A 17,678-nucleotide genomic window follows, 5' to 3' on the forward strand; every position below is an offset into this window, starting at 1 on the left:
TTTTAATAAATGAAAAGCTGTCATGGAATCCCCATATTGATGAAACTATCCAAAAAATCAAACAAAGCATTAGGATTTATTTTTAAAAATTTCTATAAATCAAATAAGAACATAAAACAAAATGTTATTTAACCTTGGTTAGGCCATTAATAGAATATGCATCCTCTGTTTGGGACCCCTCAGCTCATGAAAACATTAAGAAACTGGAACAGACACAAAATAGAGCAGTGAGATTCATAACAAACAAATATTCACATTTGACTAGAGTAACACCTTTAGTAAAATCACTAAATTTAGAAAGCCTTATAAAAGTAAAGTAGCAATTATACATAAAACACTGAACCATAATCTTCAAATATAAAAACAAAATTTAATAAAATACTCAGAAAGACACAAAGACAACAGCACATTCTTCGTTCCATATGCTAGGACAAATTTGTGCAAATGCTCCTTCCCTAGCTCTATTAGAGCATGGAATGTGTTGCCTGAGCTAGCCAGGAAAACCAGTGACTTGGCAGAATTTAGGTCATTGGTTAAAATGCATGACGCGTAGGGCGTAATCTTCTTTATTGAAGTAACGTCTGTATTATATAAGATAAGAGTGTGATATGTGGTTCACAATAATAATAATAAGGCTTGTCTTCAAGTCGAAGATATATGAGGAATGTAGTTCACACTAGCGCAAACTTAATAGAACTACGGTATAAGAAATAAAGGATTTGTGTTAGTTCATGGTTTGTTAAGCGCACAATGTGCATAATGAACGGAATCATGTTTTACAGTGTAGCAGTATTTCGAAAAATAGGTCAGTTGATGATAACACTGTCAATTTGGTACTCCTAAATGGGTTTGAAAGTAGAAAAAATCTTGGAAGACAACGACCAACAGCTCCATCAGAACTATGTCAGTGGGAGACTGTTGTCAATCAAAACAAGAACAGAGCGGTACAAAAACTCTTACCTTACTGGGTCAGACTATATCAACGCCACTCAGTTAATCAGGAATTATGACAAGGACCATGATGCCTGTGTGTAGTCGCTGAATGAACTCTTTTATGTTGTGTCTGTTGTGTTTTTGTAATCACAACAAATTCCCAAAAGGATCAATAAAGCAGTCTTAGTCTTAGCTTAAGTCTTAGTCTTAGAACACTAAGTTGAGCCCACTAGAGGATCCAGAACTTTGGAGTAACGCTCAGTAAACCCTAAGCATAAACCAAAAGCGTTTTCTTGCATTCTTCACAGCAGAAACGCATTCTCCTAACATCTACAGCTCATTATTCCTCCTATTCAAAAAGGACCTTTTGAAAATATTTTACGTGAAAAATATTATAATATCAATTTACATGCCATTACTACATGGCCAATACAACCGATTAGTTCCTTGAAAAGATAAGATACCCCACAATTTTAGATTAAGGCTTTAAGGATCGCCGCCAAAAAAAATTATTTGAAAAATTAAAAAAATATATAAAAAAGCAGCCACGTTGAGGCTTTTCTCTTGACAGCCAGTATTCTGGGGGGGCGTCTGAAGCTCCCCCAGTGGGGTCCGGGGTGAAGCCCCTACGCCAAAGGCGTTTTCTTGCATTCTTCACTGCAGAAACGCATTCCTATATCTTATCTTATATAATACAGACGTTACTTCAAAAAAAAGAAGATGATTACGTCCTACGCGTCATTCTCCTGACATCTACAGCTCATTATTCATCGTATTTAAAAAGGACCTTTTGAAAATGTTTTACTTGAAAAATATTATAATATGAAGTTACAGGCCCTCACTACATTGCAAATACAACCGATTTGTTCCATGAAAAGATAAGATACTTTGAGGATCGTCGCCGAAAAAAATAATTTGAAAAATAATATTTTAAAAAAAAAGCTCATTTGTATATGATACATTTTGTTCAATAGGCATGTTTGTAACTTGGTTTTGTTATATAAGTCAAAGCTCTAAACAAAAAATTTCGGAAGTGGGAGGAGAAATTAAGTAGGCCAATTAGATTCTACTCTAAATTTTTTGCATTTTTAGGATTCAAGTGAGTTATAGTCTCCAATTTTTTTATACAATAGAAAAATATCATTATGATTAAAGGTTGGAAAAAGGTGACTAGGGAAATAATATTTGGGTTCAGAACTTCAGAACTCATCTCATTTGTTACTCTTATAATGAAAAAGTTCGTATGAATTCTAAAATAAATAAGATAAATTCGTGTGCAATTACATAAACTCTGTAGCCATATAATATTTATAAAATTAATAAAAGTAGGACCGCCACTCCCCACTCTCAAAGGGTTTAGGTGGGAAGGGCAGTAGACGTATTCGCCCCCCCCCCCCACTCCACCCAATCGGCTAACAGGGAAACGACATAATATAAAGATCGGTTAAAATATCAATAACAAGTTTTAATCATATAGATATTTAATTGACTCTGTTAACAAGCTGTGATTTCTACAAATAAATTGGACCGCCCTCACCACTAGAAAGTTTAGGGGGGGGGGGGCATCGTCACCTCCACATCCCACCAAATCGGCCAACATACTAGAAAGTGGGGGGGGGGGGGGGCGAAATAATCTAGAAATAGGTTGAAATATAAATAACTATTATATATTATTAACAAATTCGTAAACAGATTGTGTGATTCTTCCGCCCCAATTGAGTTAGTAGGCCTACTTTTACAAATGAACACACTTGTTGGCCAAAACAAAAATGAACTCAATACGGGTGAAGCTGGTTCTGTCAGTCAAAAGTCATCTTTCAGTCAAAAGTCATCTTTCAGTCAAAAGTCATCTTTCAGTCAAAAGTCATCCTTCACGGTACAGTGGAAGACGTCCAAAGAAAAGTCCGGCTGGAGAACATAAATGAATGGTCCGGGCTCTCGATATTCTGGTATGAACAGCTGCTGACCGGGAAAAGTGGAGGGATTTGGTTATCTTATCTTATTTAGTACCGACGTTACTTCAAAAAAGAAGATGATTACGTCCTACGCGTCATGCATTCAGTCATGCCTATTAACCAATGACTTAAATTCTGCCATTTTTTTTCCTTGGCTAGCCCAGGCAACCCATTCCATGCTCTAATAGCACTAGGGAAGAAGAAGTATTTGTACAAATTTGTCCTAGCATATGGGACGAGGAATGTGCCTTTATCTTTGTGTCTTTCTGAGTATTTTATTAAATTCTGTTTTTGTATTTGAAGATTATTGTTCAGTGTTTTATGAATAATTGCTACTTTACTTTTGAGTCTTCTATCCTGAAGGCTTTCTAAATTTAGTGATTTTACTAAATGTGTTACTCTCGTCAAATGTGAATATTCGTTTGTTATGAATCTCACTGCTCTATTTTGTGTTACATGTTACACGACATGTCACTTACCCTTATAAATTGTCAATGGACAGAATTATGACGACGAAAGTGTGCAAAAGATCTTTAAAAAAAAAAGGCTCCGTGGGCTCTTCTATAAGTGAATATTTTAGTCTTTATGCAGAGTAGTAAGGGCCTTACGTCATTCAAAGAGTCACATTGGTATTGACCTTAATGCTAACATGGCCAGTCCGCCCCTGCTCAGTAGCCGGCACACGAAACTTGTTTCTATTTCGATTTTAGACTGGTCTTACAATAAGGAACAATCCCAAACCATAGTCCAACAAGTGGGATTTTCCGGTACCCACTCAGAAACTGACTCAAGTTTTAGTTTTACATTTCAAGTTTGCGCCTTCAGATGTTCTCAAGCTGAGTTACTTATAGTTCTACAGGGCGACCTATAACAATAATTTCTTACCATAAATATTTTGTTGGCTATAAGATTGTCATTAAACTAGTAATATTATATTGCTTACATTTTGGTATTTATCTGCAGAATTATATTTGTTTGAATATTCAGTGACGATATTGTTTTTAAATAATTTCAGCATTGCATTAGAGAATGAGCCAGTCGAAGTGTCAAAACATCTCATTGAAGGTGTCATAACATATCAGAAAGTGTTTAAACACCTTAAAGAATGAGCCAGTGAAAGTCTATCAGCAGTTCTCACAATGTAACTCTCTGGGCTCCTCTTTCATTCGTAACTCCAATGCACGATGACTCATCGCAATACATCCTAAGATGGCGCGTCACGTTGTCCCTTGTCTCAGCTTTCCCTAAAGGATCGATTCTGTAGCCATTTTGTTGTAAGGCTATACTTGACTTTCAATGAAAAGAATAACATATAAAGTTAAATGCATTCCAGATAAACAAAAGTTAGTATGAAGTGTAAATTTTGTTAGACACATCTTTGCAGTAGAAGCGCATCAATGGTGAACTAAATTGTATAGGTTGGCCTGGATGATGAAACCTTATTTTAAGTTTATGCATAAAGCACTGATCTGTTTTATAACGTTATGATTTTGAATTAGGCCTACTTCGTGCTTGTAATCCAACACGCAGTTACATATATATAGATTTCCGCTCGGTCCTTCCCCAAGTATGTGGGTATACCCCTATCAACTGTTTCTACGGAATTCGCTTGGTGTAGCCCTGCTCTGAATGTGAAGGTCACGTGTTGTTTATTTAGATCGAGTCAGAAGCACACGACACGAACAATAGGCTAATATTTAGTGACGCTATTCCTTTGTCAGGATTGTGTCTGTTACTGGGCGATCTGTGTACTTCATTACATTACCGCTGGATTCACTGCCTCCTTATGCTGGAATAACATATATCAGATGAGTTACCGGTCGTGCGATCGCACCGCGTTGTCGAACTTTAATTAGACAAGAGTTATCATTCATTAGGCTACACACTCTAATGTGAATGAATGATAGAGCAATGGGTAAGTTGCGTGCAATTTACAAAAAAAAAAAACACAGCAAATTCTGTGTGTATAAACTCTAGATCTATGTATTTGATGGACCTAAACTAATATATTATTTTGTTAGAAGATTGGATTTGCCTAGCAAAAAAAAAATAAAAAGAAATTATTAACTTATGCTAGTAAAAATAAAAGTCGTCATAGTAATCTAAAAGGCTACATTGATAGAGCCTGATAGATCGAGCAGCTAACATTTCAACTGCTGCATTATTTGCAATGATTGGGCAAGGAAAGAGTAGATTTAGGGCCTAAATATAGTAATTATAACTTAGGTCTGTAGATACATCTTTTTTTTCTTTAAATAGCATATTTATTACTATTATTAGGCCTATAACTAGCAGCCTATCACAAATTGTGACCATCATTATTATCTATACTAAGTAAAAAAAAAATGGCATTTGCAAGTTCTAATTCAATGTAAATCTCTTTAGTTCTAGCTTTTACGTACCGGCCAGGCCTTCTCGGGCCCTCTGTTTAAATACCGAGTAGGCTACTTCTACTTTTATGTTTCTAGTTTTGCGTGGTCGTTCCGTCCGATTTTCCGTCACGGTTAGATATATAAAAATGCATAGTTTGTGTTTATTACCGAAAATCCGATGTCATATTTTATAGTATATATAGACCAACTAAGTTATGGTGTTAGGTTTCTTTTGTCTGCTGAAAGCGAACCCTTTACAAATCTTATATCAACCGAGACCATTCGTATAAACTCACCCTGTCTTGTAAGAAGTTTGTACACGTTATTTCTCCCACAACCAATCTCAGATCAACCTGAAATTTTGCTCAATTATTTCTTTTACTGAACAACACAAGAGTCAATTTTAAAAAAAATTAACGAATTAGCTAATTGACTATTGGTAATTAATTATTTTGTTTGGTATCTCGAACAAGGGAAAGAAATTGTACTTGACGGAGCCTTATTCTTATTATTAGTTTTATATAGGAGGCATTGTCTTTTAAAAGTAAATTATTTTAAATGTTTTTTTTTCTTGTTATTTGGTTATTTTAATCAATCCTGTAGGCCTACTTGTTATTATTGTCAAATATGAAGCTTGTTTGTATTTGTGTTGAAGTTGTGACTTCCCTTTGTTTGTTGTTGTTTTTTTTTTGGTCTAGAGGCTAAGTACGCTTGAACTTGGCTTTGCTTGGCTACCTATGAATAAGGCTCGAGGTTCGACACCCGACTAGAGCAGAGTTGTTTTTACTGAGCGCCTAAAGGCAGCACGGAAAACTTTCTCCCAGATACCCCCTCCCCCCACTGGTTCACAAATGAGATTGGACCAAAGCGCTCTGAGCATGCCATAAGCATGAAAGTAGCGCTATGTAAAAGCCATAATTAATTCACACCTGATTTCTCCTCAGCTCTAGATGTCGTTATTAATGTCAATGAGACATCAGACGGCGATGACGAGGACTGGACTGGTGGTAGTGGTGGAAGCGGGGACTACCACTCGCCAGACACCACATTTAAATCTAGTAAGTTTGCCAGATTTTTGCTAAAAATTGCTTGTCTGTTCAGAGGGCTGCAACATAGTATAAAATAAAGTTCCCCTTTCAGACCTAGTGGTCTATAGGGCAGATGATGTAAAGGGCATCTGTTAACAAAACGTAGGGATAACAAATATAGAGGCTTAGATAAGCTATACATAAAGAAAACCCAGCTGGACCAAAGTAAACCCTAAATACAGAGGTACATAATTCGGATGTTACTACACAGAGTTGAAAACACTCTAGGGTCTACATCTTAATACAAACCTCCTGCAGGGCGAAAGGAGATGGCAACGGGCAGGTTCAGGGCTGGACTTAGATAATTGAAGGCCCTAGTCGAAGTGAATTTGGTGACCCTAATGAAATAGGAAATTAAAAAATAAATAGCGAAAAAAACTAAAATTATGCATTTTATTAAAAACCTAGTGTATTCCAACAATAACATTGAGGACAAGTTTCGCAATTTATTCTCTAAAAAAAAATTATAAAGAGTTCTGTGCGAGGCCGTAGGCGGCTGCCTAGTTTGTCTATGCCTGACAAGGCATGAACCCGGGACCATCGAGATGTCCGAACGATAGTGTATACCGCACGACCATTGTCCTTCATCAACTACGAATAATGGCGCTTGGTTTCCGAACCGGGGGTCACTGGTTCGAATCTTGGTGAAGACAGGGATTTTTAATTTCGGGATCTTTGGGCGCCTCTGAGTCCACCGAGCTCTAATGTGTACCTGACATTAGTCGGGGAAAAAGTGAAGGCGGTTGGTCGTTGTGCTGGCCACTTGACACCCTCTACATCATCTGCGCTATAGACCACAAGGTCTGAAAGGGGAACTAGTTAGGCCAGGTTCACATTTAACTTTACATTCACTTTCCTCTATCCTTTGATCTGCTGTACCGTTGGGGCACTACACAAGACCTGTCAACCTTCTTTCTCCATCTTATCTTTTTACTTGAGCTACGAATAAACGACGCTGATCGCCAAAAGAAAAGATAATCGCGTCCTACGCGTATCCCTGGGTTGATCTAGTCGCACATGTTAACTAGAGACCCAAACTCTGCTAAGTCATTGTTTTTTTTCCTGGCTGATTCGGGTAACCAGTTCCATGCTCTGAAAGGCAATATCTAAAAAAACGTTATGTCACGTCACAAGACATGCCAGGAAGTGACGTCATTAACAAAAAAAAACAAACAACAAGAATCCTCCATGTCTTGCTATGTATTTGTAAAATCCTACAAGTGAAATGGAAATGTGAGAAGAAGAGATTATATAAATATAAATAGCCCAGTGTAGTCATTACATCATATTAATTGCGACAGTGATAATTACGACAACCAAAAAAGTGTTAGGTAGGAATGCGGGGGGGACACATTGACGAGGCGAGAAAGAGAAGCAGACGGAAGTGGGACACAGACGGAACAAAAACAAAACATCGATTATTACACAAATTCCCCAAAGAGCTTGGGGGGGGGGGGAGTGGAACAGCTACACGCCTCTGGACGTGATGACAAATACAACAGTGTGTGCGTCAACACACTTACGTTAGAGCACAAACTAATGTGTAGGCCTACTTCCTATGTAGAGACGGGACTATCCTATTAGTTAATGAACTATACAGTATAATATAGTCATGCTGCTTTTGTTCTTTGACCTTCCTCTGAAGACTTGATAGTAACTATAGTCTGTACGACAGGAGGCGTGGCGGCTGAGCAACAAAGCGCCTGCCTCCCGAACCTGGGTCCGTGGTTCGAATCCTGGTGAAGACTGGGATTCTCAATTTTGGGATCTTCGGGCGCCTCTGAGTCCACCCAGCTCTAATGGGTACCTGACATTAGTTGGAGAAAAGTAAAGATGGTTGGTCGTTGTACTGGCCACATGGCATCCTCGTTAACCGTAGGCCACAGAAACAGATGACCTTTACATCATCTGCCCGATAGACCACAAGGTCTGAACTTTACTTCTTTTGTTTTTAATAGTCTGTACGACGTGTCCTCGAGCTAATGGTCTTCACTGCTCACTGGTTGGGACGTTGCAGGTCAGTGTTGAGGCCTTCTGTAATGTCTCGGAAGGATGGACATGCAATGATGCAAAGTAGAACTACAAATGTCCTTTCTTCTTCTTCGTTCTCATTTGTATATTGGAGTGTTCAGATGACTAGACCAATACATGAGATGAACTGCGCAGTGGTTTCCAAAATCAGGGAGCTCTCCATATAGTTTTCTTTCTATTGGGCTGTTTTGGGGCCAGTGTCTTATACGGGCTTCTTGGTAAAGAGAGCAGTTTTGAAGCAGGGGCGGACTGGCTATATGGGCCCGATGGGCCGGTACTCGAATGGGCTGGTAGGGCCTCAAAAGGACCTCGTGGGACGTGGATGCCACTATGGCATATTTTAAAGGTTTTATAAAACCGCATAAAAAGGCCCTCTGAACGCTGTGTTTAAAAAAAAACAATCTTTCACAGACTCTACAGTGTAATACTACATTAATCTAACACATTTCCCGAAATATTGTGATAGCCTACATCCGTAGATAGTGCTACTAGTAGGCTTCATTCTTTTAGGGCCTACACATTTAGCGATTAAAAAGCAACATAAAAACTATTCTCCTTTAAAGATTTAGAGCTCACTGTATGCATGCATATCGGTATATTATCAAACTTAACATAATGGCGCATAGGACAATGTTATGTTCTTTTGTATTTTATTGTATCTTGTGATTTATGTTGTATCTTGTATGTTATGCTGTATCTAGTATGTTATATTCTATCTTGTATGTTATATTCTATCTGAATCTATCTTGTATGTTATATTGTATCTTGTATGTTATATTGCGTCTTGTACGTTATATTGTATCTTGTATGTTATATTCTATCTTGTATGTTATATTCTATCTGAATCTATCTTGTATGTTATAGTCTATCTGAATCTATCTTGTATGTTATATTGTATCTTGTATGTTATATTGTATCTTGTATGTTATATTGCATCTTGTATGTTATATTGCATTTTGTATGTTATATTGTATCTTATACGTTATAATGCATCTTGTATGTTATATTGCATCTTGTAAGTTATATTGTATCTTATATGTTACATTGTATCGTTAAATTTATTTTGTATCTTGTATGCTATGTTTTATCTTGTATGTTATGTTGTATCTTGTATGTTATATTGTATCTGCGATCGCAGCTGTGTATCAAGGATTGGCCTCTTTAGTCACACAAGAAGTTGCAAAGGGAAAAGATCGTCTCTCGAGACGTAAAATGCCACAGATCTTGTATGTTATCTTCTATCTTGTATGTTATGTTGTATCTTGTATGTTATGTTGTATCTCGTATTATGTGTCATGTTGTATCTTGCCTGTATTCTATCTGCTGCACTGAAATTTTTTATTTTCTTTACAAACTACGGCTTGTTGAGTATTACACTTGTTCTTTACATACGCCCACTTAACCTTTAACCCAATTCAGCAAACTGACTCACGGCAATGTTTAGTAAGGTTAAAGAACCGTGATATTGTTCTGAATAATTTCGTAGACTTGAGCAGACGTGTTTAATTCGTCGTTTGTTTTTTAAGTGCTGCACGTGTCAAGTCAGTTAGGGAGGACAAATGTGCATGGAGACGTGATGTTATTGAAAGTGGTCAGTGACACTAGTCTGTGACTGTGACAACAACACAATGTTAGATGTGACAATTATGTCAAGTCTATGTCAAACTTCTTGTACTGGCCATTGACTTCGACCTTCGACCTTTGAGACAGAGCAGTTTGTTCAATCAGGATTAGGGGACTAGAGTTTTGATTGTCTATCATTCTTTCTCTCTCTCTCTCTCTCTGTATGTATGTATGATATGTGTATATATATATATATATATATATATATATATATATATATATATATATATATATATATATATATATATATATATATAACGACTATATATATCTTAATATATAAAGTAGAATGTGAGGCGTATGTATGTATGTCCCCGTATAGAAATCAAAACCGTTTGACCTAAAGCATCGAAGCCGTGTTAAGATATATTCTAATAGTTTCATTCATTCGCGTACATCTAATTAAAAAGGTCGCGCACGTGCAAAATGAACTCTATCCATGCCAATATTTAACTCTAGATTACTCTACATCTAGATCTATGTCAAACTCAAGATCTACTTTATTCTTTAACACATGAACATACAAAATTAAGTCTATTAAGTTTTTATTTGAAAAAAAAAATGGATTTAAGTCGATTAGCTATTTTGATAGCACCATTCACTCATACTATTTTTACATTTTTACGCATTCGCTTTACTTATAACATTATTATTTCGTTTAATTGTTTACAAACCACTCTCAGTGACTCATCGACAGTTATACGCAAACAAAAAACCCTTTCAGACCTTATGGTCTATAGGGCAGATGATGTAAAGGTCATCTGTTTCTGTGGCCTATGGTTAACGAGGGCGTCTTGTGGCCAGCACAACGACCAACCGCCTTTACTTTTCCCCAACTAACGTTAGGTACCCATTAGAGCTGGGTGGACTCAGAGGCGCCCGAAGATCCTGAAGTTAAAAATCCCAGTCTTTACCAGGATTCGAACATACAGTGTTTTTTTTTTTTTTTTTTGTAAATAAAAAATAGGTGCTAGTACTCAGTGATGGATTGCCTAACTCGTAACTACTAATAAATTAATAATAAACGTTAAAGTACAAGAAAGGTAATCATTTTTCCCCACATACTGTATATATGTTTATATATGCAATAACCTTTAGACTCTATAAGCCACATGAAATAACACTATTTAAACATTAACGATAAAAGTCATGGATGTGGAACTGCTATACGACTCGAAACTCAGGACTTCAGATGTATTCTGTTGTTCATTGCAACACTGGCAGGGACCTTACAAAATTGTCAAAATTAATGTATTGAAAAAAAGTATTCTTTTTTTTTTTTTTTGTACAAAGGTTATATCATCTCAAGCAGTCTGTCTGTATGGGAAGCGTGGTCGAGAGGCTAAGTGCGCTTGAACTTGGCTTGTCTTGGCTACCTAGAACTTGCCTAGAAGGGGGCTCGAGGTTCGACAGAGTTGTGTTTACTGAGCGCCTAAAGGCAGCACGGAAAACCAACTCCTAGATACCCCATCCCTCCCCCCCCCCCACTGGTCCACAAATGAGATTGGACCAAAGCGCTCTAAGCATGCTATAAGCATGAAAGTAGCGCTATATAAAAGCTATAATAATAATAATAGTAATAAAAAATGGTAAAAAATGTGTACACACCCAATCTAGGATTAAGCTGAAAGTTTGCACAGTTATTTCTTTTACATCACAAGAATCAATTTAAAAAATAACCAATTAGTCAGGGCCGGCCTTAGGCCACTGCAGCCTCTGCGGTCGCAGTGAGCCCCGCGCTTTCATAGGCCCCGCGCTAATTCTAAGTGTACATCATTAAATTAAACCATTATAACGTATATAAAATAACAGGGCCTCCAGGAAATCTCATGAAATTGCAAAATATACGATAAAGTCCTGAACATCTTTTGAATTTATTCAAATCTACTGAAGAATAGACAAAATTGACGTTTTGGGGAACCAATAAATAAAAAGTGGCATTGCGAGCTTTCATTTAATAAAAATTAATTGCAAAGACCTATTTTCTAATTTAAAAAAATCATTTTGACATTATGCTTATCCCTGCCCGCGCGATCCGTTTCTCATAGAGCCCCGCAAGTGCTAGGGCCGGCCCTGCAATTAGTTACTTAACTAGAGTTAATTCATCATTTTGTTTGGTATCTTGAACAAGGGGAAGAAATCGTACTTGACAGGCGTGGTGGTTTAAGTTGAATTAGTCCCTTTGAGTACTCCAGCCCTGAGTGAACCTTTTTTTTTATGTATTTAAAAACGATCATGTCAACATTCACCATGACACCCCCTTCTTCCCTTCCCCTTTCACAACTGGTCCAGACAACTGTTAGTTCATAACGCACTCGGGTATGCTCTTCTGTCTCAACGTGGAACCCGGGTGGAAACGATTACTTGAGGAAGTGATTAGGCTAAATGAATATCAAAACAAAACTCCTGTGGGAGTGTCCAAGGGAATGCGAGAGCTTTCCCATTGCACGGTGCGGAATTGAAAGAGTGCTTCCACGTCCCTGTCGATAATCCATGCGCCGTTCCTCAAGGGGCCGTTACACTAATGGCGAGTCCTGCACGGTTAGCTTGGTACAACATAGGAAAATGGCGGAGGTTCCCGGTGTACTCGGCCTTCGGCCATGCATTCTAGTCCAGGCGCCCGGAGTGCCAGATATGTCGGAAATAGCAATGTTTTACATAGACATTGACTTGGACCTCTTCCAGACAGAACGGTTTGTTCAAGCAGGCTTACATGCCCAGAGCTCGAAGGCATTGACTTGGATCTCTTCCACACAGAACGGTTTGTTCAAGCAGTCTTACACGCCTAGAGCTCGAAGAGCCTTTGGCTCAGCTCTTTTGACAATCACACGGTTCATAAGGCATTGAGAAAGCTAAAAGCTAAACAAAAACAAAATTGGTAAAAACATTTCTAACCGCACACATTTATTATGTCTGGATGTATAACTCACATAATAACGTGATTGGTTCAAACTCATTGATACACTTACACTTAATATGTTGTTTTTTTTAAAGTATTTTTTGTTTTGTTGTTTGATTCCGGAAACAACGAAGAACCCGAGGCAATCTTTGTATTTACCAAACTGTATCCATAACTGTATCATGCAATTTTTCATAATTCGGAATTCCGAATACAATAGATATACATGTTTTAAAGTTACATGAAGTTACTTCCTTTTTCCAGTCTATATTTATATATGTCTATGACTGCATCTATTCGTTTTGTTCACAGCTTTACCGCCATCCTTGCCAAGGACATTGCCCATCTCAGACCTGACCCTCAGCATCATCATAGCTTTGGTAGCTGCAGTTGTGGTGTGTTTGCTGATCGTGCTGGTCTTCTGGTGCAGGAGGAGACGGAGCAAACGAAACAGGTACACCACGTTCTCGTGTACACCTCTGTGGTGGAGCGTGTATATGCAAGGAAAGTTTAGGGGAGTGTGCAGTGGATTTTTTTTACTTTCATTTAGTTATTTAATAGATACAATAGGCTGGTGCCATAGACTAATATACCCTACTAGACTGGAAACCGGAAATAAATTCTTATCCCCGACCATAGATATAAATAAATATAGACTGGAAAAAGGAAATAACTTCATGTAACTTGAAAACATGTACATCTATTGTTGTCGGATTTCCCAATTCTGCAAAGTTGCATGATCTTCAGTCTTAGAGATTAAACAAAACTACACTGCTGTATAATCAAGTACACAAAATTGCAAGTAACAAATTTTCGTTTCATAAAACTCTTTTATCGGCCAGTCTATATTTATTTATGTCTATGTCCGCGACTGATCGATCGTGACCATTTTGTAGAAAGTTGGATCAAGGCGTTGTTTTGTAAAGTAGTTCAAAGAAGTACAGTTTTTTTTTCCACCACCCTAACCTATGTAACATATAATTTTTTTTTTTTTTAGATCAAAACAAAGTTTTACAAAACAACGCCTTGATCCAACTTTCTAAAAAAATTTGACGACGTTTTTTAGTAGTGTTAAAAAGTCTCCATGTCCAGTCTAGTGGATATAGTATATATAAGTCTATGGCTGGTGCGTGGAAGTTAGCATTAATCGGGAATTTCTTAAATGACTAAGTGATGTTAAAAAACATTATGCGGGTTACCTAGCCTACTAAGAGACCGAAATAATCGACAATTGTACTGAAGACGTAGAATAGTAAAGACTTGTTAAGTCATTTCATCGTCGATTTATCGAGATTGGACTGCTCCCTTTCCCATCTTATCTTATCTTAAGATTATCTTATATAATACAGACGTTACTTCCAAAAAGAAGATAATTACGTCCTACGCGTCATGCATTTAGTCATGCATATTAACCAATGACTTAAATTCTGCCAAGTCACTGGTTTTCCTGGCTAGCTCAGGCAACCCATTCCATGCTCAAATAACACTAGGGAAGAAGGAGTATTTGTACAAATTTGTCCTAGCATATGGGACGAGGAATGTGCCTTTATCTTTGTGTCTTTCTGAGTATTTTATTAGATTTTGTTTTTGTATTAGAAGGTTGTGGTTCAGTGTTTTATGTATATTTGCTACTTTACTTTTGAGTCTTCTGCCCATCGACTTGAAGACCACTTGAAGTATTATGAATTAAAGAAATAGCGTCAACAGCACCACTACCATCAAAGAACAAAAGCCAGTACAGACAAAATCATATACTATCGTGGTGTACTACTTATCAGGTCACCGTACAGTCGATGCTCTTCTGCTTTCTATAGGCGATTTTCATTCATGGCGGGAAAACTATAAATAGCTTTTTAGTGTCTCCAGTGTCCAAACTAAAGGAAATATTGATAAGCTTTGCTTTTTAAAAGGTATATGATAAATTGTGTGCATTCTTTCCTTCACATTCACCTATCCCTTAGTCTGTTGGACCGTTGGGGCACCACGCAAGATCGTCGACCGTCTTTCTCCATTCCTCTCTGTCTTTTGCCTTGGATAGAACCCCTTTCAATTGCAGGTCCGTTTATTCTTTTATGTTGTCTTCCCATCGCTTTCTCTGTCTGCCTCTTCTTCTTCTTTTTTTCCTGGTTGTGAAGAAACAAGTCCTTTTAAGTATAAACTGCCTTTTATTGTGAGGCATTCAAACATAACATATATACAAGGCTAACATTGTCTACAGATAACCAACTCCACTAGATGACTTCCTTCTGCATATTTTTCAACACACTCGTCACTTCCCGCAAGTCCCCTACCTCTCCGATGCCCAACACTTGACCGTGTGTCACGGTTGACCACACATAGTAACCGTGTCACAACACTGGTACTGTTACCTGAAGGAAGGTCTTTGCGAGCCCCGAAGTCCTTGTAATATGGCCATGAAGTTTGCGTTTTTTTTTGTTTTTTTTTCAATAGTTAGCAGGTTATCATGGGGTCCAATTGCTGTCTCTAATCTCATCATTTGTGATGCTATCTTTGAATTTAATACCTAGGATCTTTCTGTAGCATCTCAATTCCATTGCTAGGATCTTTCTGTAGCATCTCAATTCCATTGCTAGGATCTTTCTGTAGCATCTCAATTCCGTTGCTAGGATATTTCTGTAGCATCTCAATTCCATTGCTAGGATTCTCCTTTCTAACTCTGCAGTCAGCGTCCAAGACTCGCAAGCATATAAAAATGTGGCCATGACTCTTTAGCACTGCAGAATCAAAAGGTTCATGTCGCCTGAAAGTTAAAACATGTGAGTTTACTTTAATAATGGAGCCCAGCGACTAGAAAAAACAATTAAATGTGCGAAATATTATTTTTTTTTTTGGCGATGGTAAAATGATACACTCTTGAACCGAAACACACTAGTTGTTTCTTTTATGCTTAAAATCTTTACAGCATTCTTAGCAATGTTAATTCTCAAATATGTGTCCAAGTGCTGTTTGTTTTTTTTTGTTGGTTTGTTTGTTTATAATTCAGCGGCTCTCAGCCTTTTAAGCTCGGCGACCCCCTTTTTACAATCCACACTCTGCGGCGACCCCCATCCACACAGCAATAGAAGAATAGACAAAAACAATCCATATTTTCGATGGTTTTAGGCGACCCCTGGCAAATCGTCGCGACCCATAGGTTGAGAACCCCTGGTTTATATGATCTTACTAGCAGCATTTAGGACTTTATACAGTTAGTATTTATGCCTTTTGTCTTTAATTTATTTTTATCTTATTAATTACAGACGTTACTTCAAAAAAAAATTACGTCTTATGCAGCAACTAGTCAACCAAGAATACGTCACCAATGTTTTATACAATTGTAATGACGTCTTATTATTTTTTTCTATATCACTCAGAATGCCAAACCAAATGGCCGTGTCCTTTGTTTCCACCAGTACAAGTACAGTTCTATGCTCAGCTACTAACGACCGAACTTTCAACAAATGGGACAGTAGAGGGAAAGAGTTGACTTTTAATAACACAACAAAACCAGGACCATCGCGCTACGATGATTACTCACCAAATGACTTCAATCCCGATGATTATCTTAAACCAGAAGTGCATCATTATGAAAAGGTTGTTTAGCGAAACGGCGAATGGAAACTAGTCAGAACTCTTCAAAGAAACCCAAAAAGAAAATAAAAATGTCATTTACTATCAGAACGAAGCAACGACGCTTCTTACTGTCCAGAACGTGAAAGATTCAACTTCAGATAGTAACAATCAATGTTTCGATGGTGTGTGTACATATGCCTTTGTGTGTGTGTATATATAGGCCTACTTTACATCATTTAATGAAAGACAATTAATAGCTTGAAAAATTCTCCATAAAACTAGATTTGAAGCTTCTAAAAAATGATAAGAAAAACTAGACCTCCACATTGTCAAGATCTCTGCTGACGTAGCTAAAAGCTACTTATAACGTAACTAGAATTAACAGGAGTAGACTATTAGGATGTATATGTCTATACATTAACATCGAATTCTCCATAAAGATTTCTTTATTGGACATTTTCATCAATTGCAGAAAAAACTATAAATAGCTAGCGTATTGTTGTATCCGGTGACAAAAATAAAGGAAGTCTTGATGTTTTGTACAAGTTATCTCCCTTTTTGCGCGCTCTTTCTAGCACTGCAGAATCAAATTGTCTAAACTTGTATGTTTTACCTCCATTCCATTTTAATTTAGTTGGCAACACTGAAGTTCAATTGAACCTCCTTGACATTGTTAAGTTAATCGTCTCAAGCATGCTGGGTAAAATGTTGGCGGAGATTTCAAGTAGCCAGTATTATTGTAGGTCTAGTTATTTACAAGAGACTTGAGTGTGTCTGATCAAGCTAGATCCTCGGCTGTCATTTCATATCAATTAACAAAATGTATTAAGATTTGATGTCGTTTCGGATCAATTAACAAAATGTATTAAGACCATCTCTTGTGATCACTAAATTTGTTTTAAAAGTTGTCTTTTTCTATTAAGTTATTTAACTTAGTCCCTCAAAACATCTTATTTTAATGACTTGATTTTATATGTCTAAATGTTATTTGTACATTTGTATAATAATTTATTTGTTGAGAACAGCTTCTCATTTGATCTTTGGTTTAACTCTATGCTCAAAGAATGAGCAATAAATACATGTATATTCATGCAGGCTTGTGTACTGTTTAATGTTCTTTAAGTGGCCATGTTAGATTTAACTAATTCACACCAACTTGACAGACACATGACACAGTGCACACCAACTTGACAGACACATGACA

The 17,678-nt window shown here is 37.2% G+C and overlaps 1 protein-coding gene across 1 annotated transcript; it reads left to right on the forward strand.

The window, feature by feature from the left end:
- The first annotated feature begins 4,530 nt into the window (after positions 1-4,530).
- On the forward strand, positions 4,531-17,568 carry LOC129921634 (uncharacterized). The gene is made up of 4 exons (XM_056003716.1): positions 4,531-4,803; positions 6,205-6,318; positions 13,214-13,355; positions 16,276-17,568. The coding sequence occupies exons 1-4, from the start codon at positions 4,785-4,787 to the stop codon at positions 16,502-16,504; spliced, it is 504 nt and encodes a 167-aa protein (XP_055859691.1). The 5' UTR covers positions 4,531-4,784; the 3' UTR covers positions 16,505-17,568.
- The last annotated feature ends 110 nt before the right edge of the window (positions 17,569-17,678 follow it).

The sequence above is a fragment of the Biomphalaria glabrata genome, chromosome 11 (genome assembly GCF_947242115.1).
Source record: "Biomphalaria glabrata chromosome 11, xgBioGlab47.1, whole genome shotgun sequence".
In the NCBI taxonomy this organism is placed as follows: domain Eukaryota; kingdom Metazoa; phylum Mollusca; class Gastropoda; family Planorbidae; genus Biomphalaria; species Biomphalaria glabrata.